At 43.6% G+C, this 20,235-nt stretch overlaps 1 protein-coding gene across 8 annotated transcripts in view; it reads left to right on the plus strand.

Moving 5' to 3' along the window:
- LOC123723767 (E3 ubiquitin-protein ligase MARCHF8) overlaps window positions 1-20,235 on the plus strand; it is a 157,263-nt gene that overhangs the window by 104,806 nt on the left and 32,222 nt on the right. For 6 of the 8 annotated variants that reach the window (XM_082964889.1, XM_082964890.1, XM_082964884.1 and 3 more), the window contains 2 exons: window positions 1,128-1,178; window positions 20,080-20,159. In XM_082964889.1, coding sequence (XP_082821015.1) covers window positions 1,128-1,178; window positions 20,080-20,159 — 131 coding nt within the window. The remainder of the gene's footprint in view (window positions 1-1,127; window positions 1,179-20,079; window positions 20,160-20,235) is intronic. The other 2 variants (XM_082964891.1, XM_082964887.1) reach the window with 1 other exon arrangement.

Raw genomic sequence — 20,235 nt, forward strand, 5'->3', positions numbered from 1 at the left:
ATCCAAAGCCAATAATTATATGCATATTCTAGTTACTGGGCAGGAGTAGTAACCAGATTAAATCGGGTACGTTTTTTATCCAGCCGTGTCAATACTGCTCCCTAGCCCTAACAGGTTAAGCATATTCCAGTTTAGGTCACCTAACAGTACAAACTCTGACGATAGATGGGGGGCAATCAATTCACATATTGTGTACAGGGCACAGCTGGGAGCTGAGGGCGGTCTATAACAAGCGGCAACGGTGAGAGACTTATTTCTGGAGAGAAAATAATAAGTAGCTCGAACTGTTTGGGCATAGACCTGGATAGTATGACAGAACTCTGCAGGCTATCTCTACAGGTGATTGCAACTCCGCCCCCTTTAGCAGTTCTATCTTGTTGTAATTGGGGATGGACATTTCAGAATTTTTGGTGGTCTTCCTAAGCCAGGATTCAGACACGGCTAGGCCATCAGGGTTGGCGGAGTGTGCTAAAGCAGTGAATAAAACGAACTTAGGAAGGAGGCTTCTGATGTTAACATGCATGAAACCAAGGCTTTTCCGGTTACAGAAGTCAACAAATGAGAGTGCCTTGGGACACACAGGGCCTGGGTTAACCTCTACATCACCAGATGAAAAGAGGAGTAGGATAAGGGTACGGCTAAATGCTATAAGAACTGGTTGTCTAGTGTGTTCGGAACAGAGAGTAAAAGGAGCAGACTTCTGGGCGTGGTAGGATAGATTCAGGGCATAATGCACAGACAAGGGCATGGTAGGGTGCGAGTACAGTGGAGGTAAACCTAGGCATTGAGTGATAATGAGAGAGGCTGCATCTCTGGAAGCACCAGTTAAGCTAGGTGCGGTCTCCGCATGTGTGGGGGGTGGGGCAAGGGAGCTAACAGAGGCATGTAGAGTGGGACTAGGGGCTCCGCAGTAAAACAAAACAATGAGAGCTACCCTAAACAACAGTAATAATCAAGATGTAATCATCATTACGAGACATTTTATCATGTGTAATCACTGTCAAATTGACAACAGATAGAAATTCTCCTTGGTATCTCTTATGTCTCTAACACAGCTCGGGGCAGAAGGTATTTTGTCATTTGTATGTCATTTGAATGTACTAAGTCTTTCTGGTCCTCTCTTTCAGAATGAGAAGCCCCTCGGTCATTCTGCCAGCAGGTCAAGCAATATTTCCAAGGTAAGGACAGAGATGCAACATACAGTATGAGAGAGCGAGATTGATGGACAGAATAGACATCCTGTAGAGAAAGAGAGTCAGGCCTGGCCTTCCAGGGGGTCCTAACCTGCCAGTCACTCCCATAGTCAGAGGTGCTATGCCCTCGGATCAGTTCTTATTGAGAGAGACTGTCTCACCTCCTCCTTCCCAACTGACACTCAGGGGTGAAACTCAGTAGTCTACTTTGACTTCTTCTCCTTGTCTCTTCTTTGTTCCATCTAATCTATATAAAAAACAGTTTCATCTCATATGGAAGTGCTGCAGCACTGGCTGTTCCTCAATCCTCATATTGGAACAGTACTAGTCTCTCTATCTCTCTCTCTGTCTCTCTCCACCATCCCTCTCCCCCTCCCTCCTCTCCCGGGCCAGATTGGTTGTGTTCTCCTATGAGCCTCTTAGAGGGATAAAGCTTTACATGTGCTAATAGTCAGGGTCACCTCATCGCCACAGCAACGCTCCAGCTGCCATGTTTGAGCCGGGCGGCACGACTCGGTAGGATGTAATTTCACCCCGGTAACAAGAAAGCAGAAGCAGCCAGTCATGAGTTTTTCAAGGGTTAAAGTGATTCAACACCACCATGTTTCAATGCTCAGCATGAGTCAGCAGGATTTCATTTCATTCTGGTAACAATCCTTTTTTGTTAGGATTCATGGCTTATACATCAATATTAAAGGAAAACTTTGTATTTTGAAAGTTATATATCTTCAAAACATGATTGCTGACATGCAAAACATGTTGGGACTATATCAACAATGGATTAATGGAACAAATACAAAAATATACACTATATATACAAAAGTATGTGGACATCCCTTCAAATTAGTGGGTGTATAAAATTGAGCACACAGCCACGCCATCTCCATATACAAACATTGGCAGTATAATGGCCTTAATGAAGAGCTCAGTGACATTAAACATGACACCGTCATAGGACGACACATTTCCAAGTTCAGTTCGTCAAACCTTTGCCCTGCTAGAGCTGCTAGAGCGGTCAACTGTAAGTGCTGGAAACGTCTAGGAGCAACAACGGCTCAGCCGCGAAGTGGTAGGCCACACAAGCTCACAGAATGGGACTGCCGAGTGCTGAAGCACATAGAGCGTAAAAATTGTCCTCTATTGCAAAACTCACTACCGAGTTCCAAACTGCCTCTGGAAGCAACATCAGCACAATAACTGTTCGTCGGGAGCTTCATGAAATGGGTTTCCATGGCCGAGCAGCCGCACACAAGCCTAAGATCACAGTGCCAAGCGTCGACTGGAGTGGTGTAAAGCTCGCCGCCATTGGACTCTGGAGCAGTGGAAATGCGTTCTCTGGAGTGATGAATCACGCTTCACCATCTGGCAGTTCGACGGACAAATCTGAGTTTGGCAGATGCCAGGACAACGCTACCTGCCCGAATGCATAGTGCCCTGTGTAAAGTTTGGTGGAGAAGGAATAATGGTCTTGGCTGTTTTTCATTGTTTGGGCTAGGCCCCTTAGTTTCAGTGAAGGGAAATCTTAACGCTACAGCATAAAGGACATTCTAGATGATTCTGTGCTTCCAACTTCGTGGCAACAGTTTGAGGAAGGCCCTTCCCTGTTTCAGCGTGACAATGCCCACGTGCACAAAGCGAGGTTAATACAGAAATAGTTTGTCGATATCGGTGTGAAATAACTTGACTGGCCTGCTCAGAGCCCTGACCTCAACCCCATCAAACACCTTTGGGATGAATTGGAACACCGACTGCGAGCCAGGCCTAATCACCTAACATCAGTGCCCGACCTCACTAATGCTCTTGTGGCTGAATGGAAGCAAGTCCCGGCAGCAATGTTCCAACATCTAGTGGAAAGCCTTTCCAGAAGAGTGGAGGCTGTTATAGCAGCAAAGGGGGGAGCAACTCCATATTAATGCCCGTGATTTTGGAAAGAAATGTTTGACAAGCAGGTGTCCACATACTTTTGGTCATGTATTGTAGGTTTTGGGTGGAATTTTCCTTTAATAATATCTTTATAAAGTGAGACCTCCATACAAGTCACTTTGAGACCCAGTGAAAATTAGTAATGATAAAAGATCCAATCCACAATTAATCTACATGAATAGAGAGAAGAAACTGTTGGATAATATCTTCCCTTTTGTTGTTGCTTAAAGTAATATCCAGACAGACAAGTTTAGTCACACAATGACTTGCCTCACAGAGCACTCAGGTGTGTATGAGCAGGCAGCTCTTAGTATTCACTGTCTCTGCATCTGTGTGCCAGTGTGCCAGTGTGTGTTAGGGTTGAATGGCGGGAACTCAGTTACTGAGATTTACTGGCCAAAACCACTCCCTTTTCCCTGGATAAATAACTGCCAGAAACCGGTAAATTATTATAAATTATTTACATGAACAGCATGGCGTGAAATGGAACTGTTAAATTATATGCCATGTCTATATCTGGCTTCTCTACGGCCTCTGCATGATGAATCAACGCTCAGGGTGGGGACAGATAGCCCATCTCAGTATGGAGTTCCCAGTGCATGTAGACCTATCATCTCATCATGGTAACTTTTTTTCTTGTGACAGGTTTGCTGCAGCATAGCCTATACTATGGTAATATAAAGACTGAATGCACGTCTAATTTACCCATATCCATCTAGCTTTCGTGGGTCACCTTGTTTTTTTAATTGTAAAGATGATTATTTTTCAACAACAGTAGAGAAAGAGGAGGTAGGCTAAGCTTTTTTGGCATTGGGCTCATTAAATGTCATTAATGTATTTAATATATGGCTCATCAGGCTCAGATTGCATCAGGTTAGAATTTTCATTCTGATCAAAGCTGTAATCAAATCCAGACGTATTTATATGCTTTATAATGCTTTTGGATGACACTTCTGGTTTTGGTGAGAAATACCGGGTTACTCGGGAGAAAAGTGATTTGTTTTCTTGGGATGAACCATTTTTTTAAATACTGGGAAAATATTCAACCTTTGTGTGGCTGTGTGCGTGTTTTTGTGTATGCAGTAGTGATGTGACAATTTTTTTAAAATAATGTTTAAACTGCCATTTAAAAAAAAAAGTGATTTTCCATTAAAACAATAAGAAAAATTCACTAAATTCCACATGAATTCACAATGTATTCTATTTCACCACATTCTCATTTAACATCTCAAAGTATTGCTATACAGGACTTCTCTGCTGTCACTTGCCTTTCTCTGCCATTTTCCCAACTGATAACGACGAAGACGTAATAGTGGAGAGTTGACTCCTTGCACGTCGGCTCCCGATGTCCAATTTGTGAGTGTCAAGATTCGATTCCACAAGGAATCGACTCCTAAGATTCAGTATTTTTGGAACGGAGGAGACTAATTAGTTGCTGTACTTACGAGAACACAAACACTTGTATCCTTCATAACGAGCTAGCAAGGGACGGAGAGAGAGGGGAGGTGCACAGTATAGGCTGGTCGGACACCAGGGACAATCAGAACCATGTACTAGGCCTATCTATCAGTATAGGCAGTTCGACCACCAGACAGACAGAACCGTGTACTAGGCCTATCAAACGGCAATCAAAAGCTGTTTCTCGCGATGCTGTATCATGCAATTTTTTGGCTTACAATGTCTCGCAACTTCAGTAAAGTAGGGCCTATCATCAATGATGAGGCCAGGATATTCTACACGACACACACTCGCATCATTACGGAGAGAAAGAGAAGGCGAGTCAGCGTGAGGGAGGGAGAGAGAGGAGGGGGCAGGCAGAAAAAAACGTCTGTGCGCATATGTCTTGGTAATCTGTAACGTTATCTTGCAATGTCTTGTCTTGTATTCCTCGCAAATTCACCAAGGTAGCCTCTCTGGTATTTATTTAAATTACACAACTTTCTCCAGGCCTTTATGGCGTGTCGTCTAGTGAGGCTATACACAGAAAATACTATGTTTGTGATAACTGTGATTTTAATCTTGTAAAAAAAAATCTTTTTTTTTGGTAAGGAATTTTTCTTAAGAGAACTGCACTTCCCGATTTGGCCTCGTTTTTCATCAATGCTCGTTAAGAAATGCTACTGGCCATGACTGAAGGCAAACGAGTTGTCTTCGGGTGTGGTTTCATTTGGGTGTTTTTTGGGGGGCTGTCTGCCATTTTTAATCACAACAAACAAGGGCTAATTCAGTTTTATGTGGGAGCTAAAGTAGAGAAGAAGAAGCAAATAGAACGTAAAACCGGCGCTGACCTTGTGTTAAGCCAAGCTGACAGAAGCTAGTTAGCATAGCTTGGGGGATAGCTATCTGCAGTTGGCTAGCCTGTCTAATGTTAGCTAGCTGATATTTATCTGTCAAATTATAGTTTTGCCAAGATAGCAAGAAACAGTGTCTGGAATCAAATAATATAGATGACTTGGTTAGAGAAGAGTTCCTAGTACACGTTATTCATTTAGTTCCAACATCACTAGAGCGGCTACTATATTGCTACTGAAATAAACCTATTACTGTGGTGAGAGCTGAGAGGATGTGCTGCACCAACTCAATGCCATACAAATTCCTGAATCAAATTAAATGTATTTCATGAAGCCCTTTTTACATTAGAAGTTGTCACAAAGTGCTTTACCCAGCCTAAAACCCCAAAGAGCAAGCAATGCACAGCCAGAAGCACATAAGATCAGTCTACATATTAATTCATTTGCACCTCTTTCATCCTACAAACTAGCTATGAGCTTCTATTTAGAGAACCTAGATGTATCAAGCATGGTACTAGTTGAGCTGCTCCAGTTGTGTATTATCGCGCCCTGGGAGGCCTCCCATACTGATTTGGGAGCACAGTATTAAAGTATTACATCCCTGACAAAAACACACACAGCTCTGACCTGCAGCTCTCTGAGCTGCCCTTCATCAGTCACGCTAACTAACATCTGCTGTGTTACATGGGGCTCTGTTTAGGACACACTCATGCAGTTTAGGAGATACACCTGTAGTTTGGGAGACACTGCTGTAGTTTGGGAGACACTGCTGTAGTTTGGGAGACACTGCTGTAGTTTGGGAGACACTGCTGTAGTTTGGGAGACACGGCTGTAGTTTGGGAGACACGGCTGTAGTTTGGGAGACACTGCTGTAGTTTGGGAGACACGGCTGTAGTTTGGGAGACACGGCTGTAGTTTGGGAGACACGGCTGCAGTTTGGGAGACACGGCTGCAGTTTGGGAGACACGGCTGCAGTTTGGGAGACACGGCTGCAGTTTGGGAGACACGGCTGCAGTTTGGGAGACACGGCTGCAGTTTGGGAAACACGGCTGCAGTTTGGGAAACACTGCTGTAATTTGAGAGACACTGCTGTAGTTTTGGGTCATTTCTTATGGTTTGTTACAGTTTGCCCAAGTTGCTGTAGTTTGCGGGAGTTTGATACTGTTTAGGCCTACATCACTGTCTCTCGTTCTCTCTCCAATGCTGACAGCTCGTTCGCACTCTCACTATTTGGTTTGGAGCGCACTGCACTTTGTAAAAACAAGTGATTTTAATTTTGGAAATCTGTTCCAAAGTATTCCCACTCATAATAGATATATGTGATCGTATACAAATGTAAGCAAGGTTTGAAATCGTTTAGGTCAAAAATTATATCTGTTTGGGCTTATGCGGTCAATTTGCAGTATACAAATGATTTGTAGTTATGTTCCGGCCCCCTGACCAGTCAAGAAAAAAATCGTCCTGCGGTTGAATCTAGTTGATGCTCCCTGATATAAGGTGTCCACCCACTCTGCCTAGAGTGGGTGAAAACATGCGTTGGTGATGGAATTTCACTTCCTTATGTTATAAAATACATTTTACCAAGACAAGTAATATTCATGTTCTGAATCATTCAGTGGGGTCTTTCTCTAACATATCATAAAAGTTATATTCAAAAAGTGGGATTTCACAACCTAATGCATCCGATAATAAGCACCGAGCTCTGTTAGTATCAAGGTGCATATTCCTCGTAACGACCTTTGAGAGTTTAGCATTTTGTGGTGGTCGTCGTCATAGTTGTTTCTGGGGGTCACAGCTGAATGAAATGTAAAAGGCTTTGAAAGTAAAAACCTTGGTATATGCTCAGTGCTCCGTTGACATTTCATAGAGATACGCTTGTTTTTGTGAGAAATCTACTAAAATATGAAAATACTACATGTCATGTCTCAAAATCTATTTACTGTATATACCTCTGTTATTGTTTTATGTCCTGCGGATTCAAGAAGAAAGATGAGTTCAATGGGAGAGTGAGCCTGTCAAGTAGCCAGTGGCCTCAGTTCTTGCACAGCATCCAGACTAGCTGACGAGATGGAATTTTCAAGATTTATGATAACTTTTTTCCTCTGGCCATCATTGATTTAGTCACCCTAATTCTGGCCACCCTACAAGGGTAAAAACTCCAATAACTTTTGAACGGATTATGATAGAGACATGAGGTTTTCTTTATTATTTTACCCATTGGTCAAAAGATACATCTTTGATTGGACACCCTACAGTATACTATTTATTTTGTGCTGCCATACAACTGCATACACCAATTGTTTTAATTATAATTAATTATTTTCTATTGACCTTTCATGTTCCTATGTGGCTGAATAGGCCTCCTGTCTTGTACATTTTTTTTTCTCCAACTCCTTCACCTTGCTTAGACCGTTAGGAAGTGACCGTAGACTATTTGCTTTGTACTTCTATACAATTGCCACAGTCCTACCAATATAACTCACATGTAGGCCATCTGCGTCTTGGCTAGTAGATTTTCCTCGCTCTTATTGGCAGTAGGATTAATTATTTTGATTGAAATCTGCTCTCGGTAGCAATCGCTGCCATCTTCAAGTTGTTATTGTGGTAAGTGTCATGGTAACTAGTTTGGATTGAGTCTGCCCCTTCTTGGTCTGAGCCTGAGTTATTTGCTTTGGTCTTAGGCCTCAGTAAGACTCATACCATTGAGATTACTTTAGCTCATTGAGGAGAAATAACTGAAATTTAAAAAACAAGGATATGTTCGCTGTGCAAACAGAGAGCAGAAAGTTGGATAGAGATGTGTTTGAGGTATTACCAGGAATGGTAAATGGTGTGTTTGTTCTGACACACATTAACAGACTGTTAGAACTTGCTACGACTGTGGGCTCGTTTCCTGCAGTGATCACATACACATTCTGAAAAATGTATTCATTCATTGTATACTGCTCAAAAAAATAAAGGGAACACTTAAACAACACATCCTAGATCTGAATGAAAGAAATAATCTTATTAAATACTTTTTTTCTTTACATTGAATGTGCTGACAACAAAATCACACAAAAATAATCAATGGAAATCCAATTTATCAACCCATGGAGGTCTGGATTTGGAGTCACACTCAAAATTAAAGTGGAAAACCACACTACAGGCTGATCCAACTTTGATGTAATGTCCTTAAAACAAGTCAAAATGAGGCTCAGTAGTGTGTGTGGCCTCCACGTGCCTGTATGACCTCCCTACAACGCCTGGGCATGCTCCTGATGAGGTGGCGGATGGTCTCCTGAGGGATCTCCTCCCAGACCTGGACTAAAGCATCCGCCAACTCCTGGACAGTCTGTGGTGCAACGTGGCGTTGGTGGATGGAGCGAGACATGATGTCCCAGATGTGCTCAATTGGATTCAGGTCTGGGGAACGGGCGGGCCAGTCCATAGCATCAGTGCCTTCCTCTTGCAGGAACTGCTGACACACTCCAGCCACATGAGGTCTAGCATTGTCTTGCATTAGGAGGAACCCAGGGCCAAATGCACCAGCATATGGTCTCACAAGGGGTCTGAGGATCTCATCTCGGTACCTAATGGCAGTCAGGCTACCTCTGGCGAGCACATGGAGGGTTGTGCGGCCCCCCAAAGAAATGCCACCCCACACCATGACTGACCCACCGCCAAACCGGTCATGCTGGAGGATGTTGCAGGCAGCAGAACGTTCTCCACGGCGTCTCCAGACTCTGTCACATCTGTCACGTGCTCAGTGTGAACCTGCTTTCATCTGTGAAGAGCACAGGGTGCCAGTGGCGAATTTGCCAATCTTGGTGTTCTCTGGCAAATGCCAAACGTCCTGCACGGTGTTGGGCTGTAAGCACAACCCCCACCTGTGGACGTCGGGCCCTCATACCACCCTCATGGAGTCTGTTTCTGACCGTTTGAGCAGACACATGCACATTTGTGGCCTGCTGGAGGTCATTTTGCAGGGCTCTGGCAGTGCTCCTCCTGCTCCTCCTTACACAAAGGCGGAGGTAGCGGTCCTGCTGCTGGATTGTTGCCCTCCTACGTCCTCCTCCACGTCTCCTGATCTACTGGCCTGTCTCCTGGTAGCGCCTCCATGCTCTGGACACTACGCTGACAGACACAGCAAACCTTGCCACAGCTCGTATTGATGTGCCATCCTGGATGAGCTGCACTACCTGAGCCACTTGTGTGGGTTGTAGACTCTGTCTCATGCTATCGCTAGAGTGAAAGCACCAACAGCATTCAAAAGTGACCAAAACATCAGCCAGGAAGCATAGGAACTGAGAAGTGGTCTGTGGTCCCCACCTGCAGAACCACTCCTTTATTGGGGTCTTGCTAATTGCCTATAATTTCCACCTGTTGTCTATTCCATTTCCACAACAGCATGTGAAATGTATTGTCAATCAGTGTTGCTTCCTAAGTGGACAGTTTGATTTCACAGAAGTGTGATTGACTTGGAGTTACATTGTGTTGTTTAAGTGTTCCCTTTATTTTTTTGAGCAGTGTACTTTAAGTCACTTTGGATAGAAGATTCTAACTTTGTCTATGTGGCAAAGATATAGTTTTTACTGTTTATTTCATCATCCGCTTCATACAGAAGGTCTAATAATACTGGATAGAAACAATAAAAAGTACATTGTATAATGTTAGTACAGTTTATTGCCCCTGACCATCAATGCGTGTTCCATTCTGATCTGAGCTCGTAGTCATACAGATTGGCAGACAATGATTGGATTTACCTTAATAGAAACAAATCTTCTTGTCTCTGGATTGTCGTTCTATTTCTGTCTGTGGACATCATGTTCATTCACATTAAATACTTCTGTCTTTTTTCTTCTTAGTCTCTACTATTCTCCATCCAGACAGAGAGAGGGGTATAGAGAAGCGATGGAAAGAAGGGTGAGATGATGGGAAAGGGGAATCAATGAGAGAGAGAGGGAGAGGAGCGATATATACATACGTTTAGTACTGTAAATCATTCAGGGATTGTCAAGCATTTATAGAAGACCCATTTTTACTGTATATCTGATAGTTTTACAGCTAACAAATGAACGTCCTCATTATTCCCGTCTATCTCTTGCTGGTGTTTAATAAAAGACTATGGAAATGTTCTCCTTCCACGGTTAAATATAGTCTTGTCTGTTTGATCGTAAAGACAGCTCAGCTCCTCTGTTTCGATCCTCTCACACTCCTATGTGCTTCTCTTTTCCTTCCTGTATGTGTTTACATAGTGTGTGAAAAAAACGAGAGATAGAAAGAAAATCAGACGACAGAGAGAGATACGGAGAGCGAGGCAGACAGACACAGAAGGAGAGACAGCTACAGCGAGAGCGAGGTATACAGATACGGAGAGGGAGGCAGACAGACACAGAAGGAGAGACAGCTACAGCGAGAGCGAGGTATACAGATATGGAGAGGGAGAGGGAGGCAGACAGACACAGAAGGAGAGACAGCTACAGCGAGAGAGAGGGATACAGATACGGAGAGGGAGAGCGAGGCAGACAGGGAGGCAGACAGACACAGAAGGAGAGACAGCAACAGCGAGAGAGAGGGATACAGATACGGAGAGGGAGAGCGAGGCAGACAGGGAGGCAGACAGACAGAAGGAGAGACAGCTACAGCGAGAAAAAGGGATACGGAGAGGGAGAGGGAGGCAGACAGGGAGGCAGACAGACAGAAGGAGAGACAGCTACAGCGAGAGAGAGGGATACGGAGAGGGAGAGCGAGGCAGACAGACAGAAGGAGAGACAGCTACAGCGAGAGAGAGGGTGAAAGGCAGGGATGGACATTGAATTCTTTATTGATCTCGTCAGCCCCTGAGCTATGAATTGCCCCTTAGTTCCAGATTGAATCAATAGGTAATTAGTGGGTGGTACATAGTAGAGACTAAAACACAGTGCCTGTGGCTCGGTAGGCTTCTGATAACAGAGCTTCTGTTCTCTACAGCAGATGTACTGGGACACTGGATATTACCTCACTCCTCTACTACCACTGAGTATGAGAAAGGAGTTCTGATCCCGTTTGTTACTACCACACCAGTGCTGCTAATGTGTGTCTTAATGAGGTATAGAGCGCTTATTCACGACATGAACATGATCTTTAAAATCCAGGCTAGCGGGCAGGGTTGAAGTACTCTACTAGTCTATGGAAAAAGTTAACACTTGGCTCATGTTCGACCTTTAAATTAACAGCCAATTAATAAACCGAACCAACTGAAAATATATCTGTAGAAGTAGTTTAGTATTCAAATTGGTTCTCCGAGTGTTTTTTACAAATGTTTTGCCTTTTCAAATCAGATGCCAGCTAGTCCCAATGTAACGTGAGCTAGCAGCCAGCTGTACTGTGTATGTTTGATTGGCATTCTGACAGCTTTCCTCTGAATTCAGGGGTGTCAAACTCAATCAGCACATGGGCCATATTGGAAAAAAACACAACGAATTCGTGGGCCAGACATAGCCTATTATGTTTTTTTACGCACAAACAATTGGCCCAAACTGGCCATTTGTTTTATTTGAAAAAATATGGCCCTTTTGTAGTATCCACTGATGTACATAGCGTTTTAAAATATTAAAACAAAATCAAATCAAATTTCATTAGTCACATCCGCTGAATACAACAGGTGTAGTAGACCTTAGAGAGAAATGCTTACTTACGAGCCCCTAACCAACAATGCAGTTAAAAAAAATATGGATAAGAAGAAGAAATAAAAGTAACTAGTAATTAAAGAGCAGCAGTAAAATAACAATAGCTAGACTATATACAAGGGAGTACCGGTACAGAGTCAATGTGTGGGGGCACCGATTAGTTGAGGAAATATTGTATCTACATGTTGGTAGAGTTATTAAAGTGACTATGCATAGATGATAACAACAGAGAGTAGCAGCGGTGTAACGGGGGGGGGGGGGGGGGGCAGCAATGCAAATAGTCTGGGTGGCCATTTGATTAGATGTTCAGGAGTCTTATGGCTTGGTGGCAGAAGCTGTTTAGAAGCCTCTTGGACCTAGACTTGGTGCTCCGGTACCGCTTGCCGTGCGGTAGCGGAGAGAACAGTCTATAACTAGGGTGGCTGGAGTCTTTGACAATTTTTAGGGCCTTCCTCTGACACCGTCTGGTATAGAGGTCCTGGATGGCAGGAAGCTTGGCCCCGGTGATGCACTGGGCCGTTCGCACTACCCTCTGTAGTGCCTTGCCAGGCAGTGATGCAACCAGTCAGGATGCTCTCGACGGTGCAGCTGTAGAACCTTTTAAGGATCAGAGGACCCATGCCAAATCTTTTCAGTCTCCTGAGGGGAAATACATTTTGTCATGCCCTCTTCACAACTGTCTTGGTGTGCTTGGACCATGTTAGTTTGTTGGTGATGTGGATACCAAGGAACTTGTAGCTCTCAACCTGCTCCACTACAGCCCCATCGATGAGAATAGGGGTGTGCTCGGTCCTCTTTTTCCTGTAGTCCACAATCATCTCCTTTGTCTTGATCACGTTGAGGGAGAGGTTGTCCTGGCACCACACGGCCAGGTCTCTGTCCTCCTCCCTATAGGCTTTCTCATCGTTGTCGGTGATCAGGCCTACCACTGTTGTGTCATCGGCAAACTTAATGATGGTGTTGGGGTCATGCCTGGCTGAGAGGGAGGTGTTTAGTCCCAGCTTATTGATGAGCTTTGAGGGCACTATGGTGTTGAACGCTGAGCTGTAGTCAATGAATTGAAATCTCACACAGGTGTTCCTTTTGTCCAGTTGAGAAAGGGCAGTGTGGAGTGCAATAAAGATTGCATCATCTGTGGATCTGTTGGGGCGATATGCAAATTCGGGTGGGTCTAGGGTTCTGGGAAAATGGTGTTGATGTGAGCCATGACCAGCCTTTCAAAGCACTTCATGGCTACAGACGTGAGTGCTACGGGTCGGTAGTCATTTAGGCAGGTTACCTTAGTGTTCTTGGGCACAGGCACTATGGTGGTCTGCTTAAAACATGTTGGTATTACAGACTCGGACAAATCAAATCAAATTGTATTTGTCACATACACATGGTTAGCAGATGTTAGTGCGAGTGTAGTGAAATGCTTGTGCTTCTAGTTCCGACCATGCAGTAATGTCTAACAAGTAATCTAACAATTTCACAACAACTACCTTATACACACAAGTGTAAAGGAATGAATAAGAATATGTACATAACAATATGTGGATGAGCGATGGCCGAATGGCATAGGCAAGATGCAGTAGATGGCATAGAGTACAGTATATACATATGAGATGAGTAATGTAGGGTATGTAAACATTATATAAAGTGGCATTGTTTAAAGTGGCTAGTGATACATTTATTACATCCAATTTTTAATTATTAAAATGGAGTCAGTACGTTGGCAGCAGCCACTCAATGTTAGTGATGGCTGTTTAACATTCTGATGGCCTTGAGATAGAAGCTGTTTTTCAGTCTCTCGGTCCCAGCTTTGATGCACCTGTACTGACCTCGCCTTCTGGATGATAGCGGGGTGAACAGGCAGTGGCTCGGGTGGTTGTTGTCCTTGATGATCTTTTTGGCCTTCCTGTGACATCGGGTGGTGTAGGTGTCCTGGAGGGCAGGTAGTTTGCCCCCGGTGATGCGTTGTGCAGACCTCACTACCCTCTGGAGAGCCTTACAGTTGTGGGCGGAGCAGTTGCCGTACCAGGCGGTGATACAGCCCGAACAGGATGCTCTCGATTGTGCATCTGTAAAAATTTGTGAGTGTTTTTGGTGACAAGCCGAATTTCTTCAGCCTCCTGAGGTTGAAGAGGCGCTGCTGCGCCTTCTTCACTACGCTGTCTGTGTGGGTGGACCATTTCAGTTTGTCCTTGATGTGTACGCCGAGGAACTTAAAACTTTCCACCTTCTCCACTACTGTCCCGTCGATGTGGATAGGGGGCTGCTCCCTCTGCTCTTTCCTGAAGTCCACAATCATCTCCTTTGTTTTGTTGACATTGAGTGTGAGGTTATTTTCCTCACACCACTCCGAGGGCCCTCACCTCCTCCCTGTAGGCTGTCTCGTTGTTGTTGGTAATCAAGCCTACCACTGTAGTGTCGTCTGCAAACTTCATGACTGAGTTGGAGGCGTGCATGGCCACGCAGTCATGGGTGAACAGGGAGTACAGGAGAGGGCTGAGAACGCACCCTTGTGGGGCACCAGTGTTGAGGATCAGTGGGGTGGAGATGTTGTTTCCTACCCTCACCACCTGGGGGCGGCCCATTAGGAAGTCCAGGACCCAGTTGCACAGGGCGGGGTCGAGACCCAGGGTCTCGAGCTTAATGACGAGTTTGGAGGGTACTATGGCGTTAAATGCTGAGCTGTAGTCGATGAACAGCATTCTTACATAGGTATTCCTCTTGTCTAGATGGGTTAGGGCAGTGTGATTGCAATTGTGTCGTCTTTGGACCTATTGGGGCGGTATGTAAATTGGAGTGGGTCTAGTGTGTCAGGAAGGGTGGAGGTGATATGATCCTTGACTAGTCTCTCAAAGCACTTCATGATGACGGAAGTGAGTGCTACGGGGAGATAGTAATTTAGCTCAGTTACCTTAGCTTTCTTGGGAACAGGAACAATGGTGGCCCTCTTGAAGCATGTGGGAACAGCAGACTGGGATAAGGATTGATTGAATATGTCCATAAACACACCAGCCAGCTGGTCTGCGCATGCTCTGAGGACGCGGCTAGGGATGCCATCTAGGCCGGCAGCCTTGCGAGGGTTAACACATTTAAATGTTTTACTCACGTTGGCTGCAGTGAAGGAGAGCCTGCAGGTTTTGGTTGCGGGCCGTGTCGGTGGCACTGTATTGTCCTCAAAGCGAGCCCAAGAAGTTGTTTGCCTCGAAGCGAGCATAGAAGTAGTTTAGCTCGTCTGGTAGGCTCGTGTCACTGGGCAGGTCTCGGCTATGCTTCTTTGTTGTCTGTAATTGTTTGCAAGCCCTGCCACACCCGATGAGCGTCAGAGCCGGTGTAGTACGATTCAATCCTAGTCCTTTATTGACGCTTTGCCTGTTTGATTGTTTGTCGGAGGGAATATCGGGATTTCTTATAAGCTTCCAGGTTAGAGGGCTCCCAAGTGGCGCAGTGGTCTAAGACACCGCATCCCAGTGCAAGAGGCTTCACAATGCTTTTAGTTTTAGAAGTATTTAGGGATAACTTATTCCTTGCCACCCACTCGGAAACTAACTGCAGCTCTTTGTTGAGTGTTGCAGTAATTTCAGTCGCTGTAGTAGCTGACATGTATAGCGTTGAGTCATCCGCATGCATAGAAACTCTGGCTTTACTCAGTCAGTGGCATGTCGTTAGTAAAAATTGGAAAAAGCAAGAGGCCTAAACAGCTACCCTGGGGATTTCCTGATTCTAACTGGATTATATTTGATAGGCTTCCATTAAAGAACACCCTCTAAGTTTTGTTAGACAAGTAACTCTTTTTCCACATTATAGTAGGGGGTGTAAAGCCATAACACAAGTTTTTCCAGCAGCAGACTATGATCAATAATGTCAAAAGCTGCATTGAAGTCAAACAAGACAGCCCCCACAATTATTTTATCATCAATTTCTCTCAGCCAATCATCAGTCATTTGTGTAAGTGCTCTGCTTGTTGAGTATCCTTCCCTATAGGCATGCTGAAATTCTGTTGTCGATTTGTTTACTGTAAAATAGCATTGTATCTGGTCAAACAATTTTTTCCAGAAGTTTACTAAGGGTTGGTAACAGGCTGATTGGTCGGCTATTTGAGCCAATGAAGGGGGCTTTACTATTCTTGGGTAGTGGAATGACTTTAGCTTCCCTCCAGGCCTGAGGGCACACGGTCTCCAGTAGACTTAAATTGAAGATGTGGCAAATAGGAGTGGCAATATCGCCTGCTATTATCCTCCCTCAGTAATTTTCCATCTAGATTGTCAGACCCTGGTGGCTTGTCATTGTTGATAGACAACAATATTTTTTTCACCTCTTCCACACTGACTTTACAGAATTCAAAAAAACAATTCTTGTCTTTCATAATCTGGTCTGATATACTTGGATGTGTAGTGTCTGCGTTTGTTGCTGTCATGTCATCACTAAGTTTGCTTATCTTGCCAATGAAAAAGTCATTAAAGTAGTTTGCATTATCAATGGGCTTTGTGATGAATGATCCATCTGATTCAATGAATGTAGGAGCCGAGTTGGCTTTTTTCCCAAAATGTAATTTAAGGTGCCCCAAAGCTTTGTACTATCATTCTTTATATAATTTATCTTTGTTTCATAGTGTAGTTTCTTTTAATTTAGTTTAGTCACATGATTTCTTAATTTGCAGTACGTTTGCCAATCAGTTGGGCTGCCAGACTTAATTGCCATACCTTTTGCCTCATCCCTCTCAACCATACAATTTTTCAATCCCTCATCAATCCAAGGGGATTTAACCGTTTTTACATTCATTTTATTAATGGGTGCGTGCTTATTAGTAACTGGAATAAGTCGTTTCATAAATGTGTCAAGTGCAGCGTCTGGTTGCTCCTCATTACACACCACAGACCAGCAAATATTCTTTACATCATCAACATATGAATCACTACAAAGCTTATTGTATGACCTCTTACACACTATTAGGCCCAGCCTTTGGAACTTTGGTATTCCTAAATATGGCTATTATATTGTGATCACTACATCCTTTGGATTTGGATACTGTTTTAAAGCAAATATCTGCAGCCTTAGTAAAGATGTGATCAATACATGTTGATGATTAATTCCTGTGCTGTTTGTAACTACCCTGGTAGGTTGACTGACAACCTGATCCAGGTTGCAGACACTGGTTACAGTTAGAATTTTTTTCCTGAGTGGGCAGCTTGATGAAAACCAGTCAATATTTAAATCACCCAGAAAATATACTTCTCTGTTGATATCACATACATTATCAAGTATTTCACACATATTATCCAGATACTGACTGTTAGCACTTGGTGGTCTATAGCAGCTTCCCACCAGAATGGGCTTTAGGGGAGGCAGATGAACCTGTAGCCATATTACTTCAACAGTATTTAACATTAGATCTTCTCTAAGCTTTACAGGAATGTGGTTCTGAGAATAGTGTGGTCTACAGCTTATCATGGGATACTCTACCTCAGGCGAGCAATAGCTTGAGACTTCCTTAGATATCGTGCACCAGCTGTTATTTACAAAAATACATAGTCCGCCGCCCCTTGTCTTACCAGACACCGCTGTTCTATCCTACCGGTACATCGTATAACCAGCCAGCTGTATGTTGATAGTGTCGTCGTTCAGCCACGACTCCGTGAAGCATAAAATATTACAGTATTGAATGTCCAGTTGGTAGTTTAATCTTCCGCGTAGGTCATCGATTTTATTCTCCAAAGATTGCACGTTTGCTAGCAGAATGGAAGGAAGTGGGGGTTTATTCGATCGCCTACGAATTCTCAGAAGGCAGCCTGCCCTCTGGCTCCTTTTTCTCTGCCTCCTCTTCACGCAAATCGCGGGGATCTGGGCCTGTTCCTGAGAAAGCAGTATATTATTTGCGTTGGGCTGTCAGAATCGTTAAAGGAAAAAAAGGATTCTGCCAGTCCGTGGTGAATAATCACAGTCCTGATGTCCAGAAGTTATTTTCGGTCATAAGAAACGGTAGCGGTAACATTATGTACAAAATAAGTTTAAAAAAAAGATGCAAATAAACGAACAAAAAAACACAATAATTTGGGGACACGTAGAACGTCAGCCGGTGCCATTTTACTGAAGAGATAAATAATATTGCTTGCAGATGTGCATAATATTCTGAGGCCCTAATCAAAAAGTATTTAATAACTCCAAATAACAAAAACGTAGTTATATGTTGTTGTAACATTTAAACTTTTTTCACTGCATGGAACACTAGTGCAGTTGAATGCAGCATTGTTGTATGGTGCGCTCAACATGTATTGTAGTTGAGTAGCCAGCCTAGACTACTGCTCAAATGTTGCTGTTATAGGCCTACATGTTTCTCCTTTTTATGGTGTTTTATTGCAAGGTTTTGTTTTTAGGTTATTCATTGGCGAGCTTTAAAAACCGAAGCTAGACTGCAACATTTTAGTAGCCTAGCTAGGACTGTACTGTGTCTGTACACTTTCCCTCCGCTGCGCGCTTTAAAGCGGACACACGAAAGAAAAGAAAAAAACGGGATACGAAAGCGAAGCAATTGACATTGCATTCACAGATGCGAGCGCATCAGGCTGTAATTTCATAAACTAGTTGTAATTTCATAAAGTAGCTGACTCAAGTGTTGACTCATTAATACTCGCTTGTGTATCCTATTATCCTTTAGTAGTCATTTATAACCGCGTGTGAATATTTTATCTTTAACTTGTTGACAACCAAGATTACATTTTCTGTAGGCTACAGCAATGACCTGTTGGAACGGAAACGTGGCATGGACATTTAGCCTACACCACGTTTAAACTTTCGGTATGTGCCATTAGTGATGACATGATACAGCGCGCTGGCTGGCTGGCTCGTGTGTGTGTGTGTGTGTGTGTGTGTGTGTGGGAGGGGTGTGTGTGGTAATGCACTGCCGTTTAGCGTGTATCACGTTGGCGGTGGTTGCTGTGATTTGTAGTGCAGTGCATCACGGGCGGTATGGAAGCTGGCCAAAATGAATTGACAACCCAAATCATTGCGCGGGCTTGATAGAAATGTGCATTCTGTGGAACTGAACGCTTAAAACGCGTCTGCTAAATGGGATATATTACACTGAACAAAAATATAAACGCCACATGCAACAATTTCAAAGATTTTACTGAGTTACAGTTCATAAGGAAGAGTCTATTGAAATAAATTAATTAGGCCCTAATCCATGGATTTCACATGACTGGGCAGGGGTGCAGGCATGGGTGGGTCTGGGAGGGCATAGGCCCACCCACTGGGGAGCCAGGTCCAGCCAATCAGAATGAGTTTTTCCCCACAAAATGGCTTTATTACAGACATGGATGTAAACAAATTGTGCACAAAATTTGAGAGAAATAAGGTTCTTGTGTTTCGGGGGATATTTTATTTTCAGCTCATGTGTTTATATTTTTGTTCAATGTATATCTGAGGAAGTATACAGCTAATCAGAGGCCAGCTCTCTCTCTCTACTAGTGCTTTTCTGGTTTGTTTCGTTTTGATTATTAAAAAATAATAACGGTTTTCGATTTCGGTTCCAATAAAACATTTTTAACAAGAAATGCGTTATGAAATATTATGAGCTTTCCAAGCCAAAAATAGTGAACATTCAATTGCCAAAATATTGTCTCTGTCAGGTCCACATCAATAGAACATTTTAAATTACTATGAAATAATAAAAAAAATGTGTTGTGTATATTACTTAGTTTTTATTTGATGACTTTATTATTTTGAATTCCTTAAAGCTATCATCTCGTGCTTGCTCAGGCAGTAGCAGCCTACCAGCCAGACAAAGTTATCTCTGTACTCCCCATACTATACTGTCTTTAGTCATCCTATTTAGTGAGGCATACTTTCACAAACTCTCTTATCCTTTCTCTCATCGTTGTGTTGTGTACATTCCTCTCTCGTGTGGTCTGTGTGTATCTAACCTAACGTAGTCGGTTAATCACTCAGCCCTACTCTTTACTGTATATGCAGGCATCTGGTGATGCCAATGAGACTAATCAGAGTTATTTTTGTATTTCTCGTTCTCTCCCTCAGGCGGGGAGCCCCACCTCCGTCAACGCCCCCTGCAACTTCTCACGAACGTCGGTCACCCCCTCCAACCAGGACATCTGCAGGTACTGTACACACACCTTTAAATAATAACCTTTCAACTCTAACCCTGACCTTTAACCCTCCAACCATGACATCTGC

This window comes from Salmo salar, chromosome 18 (assembly GCF_965601325.2).
Source record: "Salmo salar chromosome 18, fSalSal1, whole genome shotgun sequence".
NCBI classification, from domain to species: Eukaryota; Metazoa; Chordata; class Actinopteri; order Salmoniformes; family Salmonidae; genus Salmo; species Salmo salar.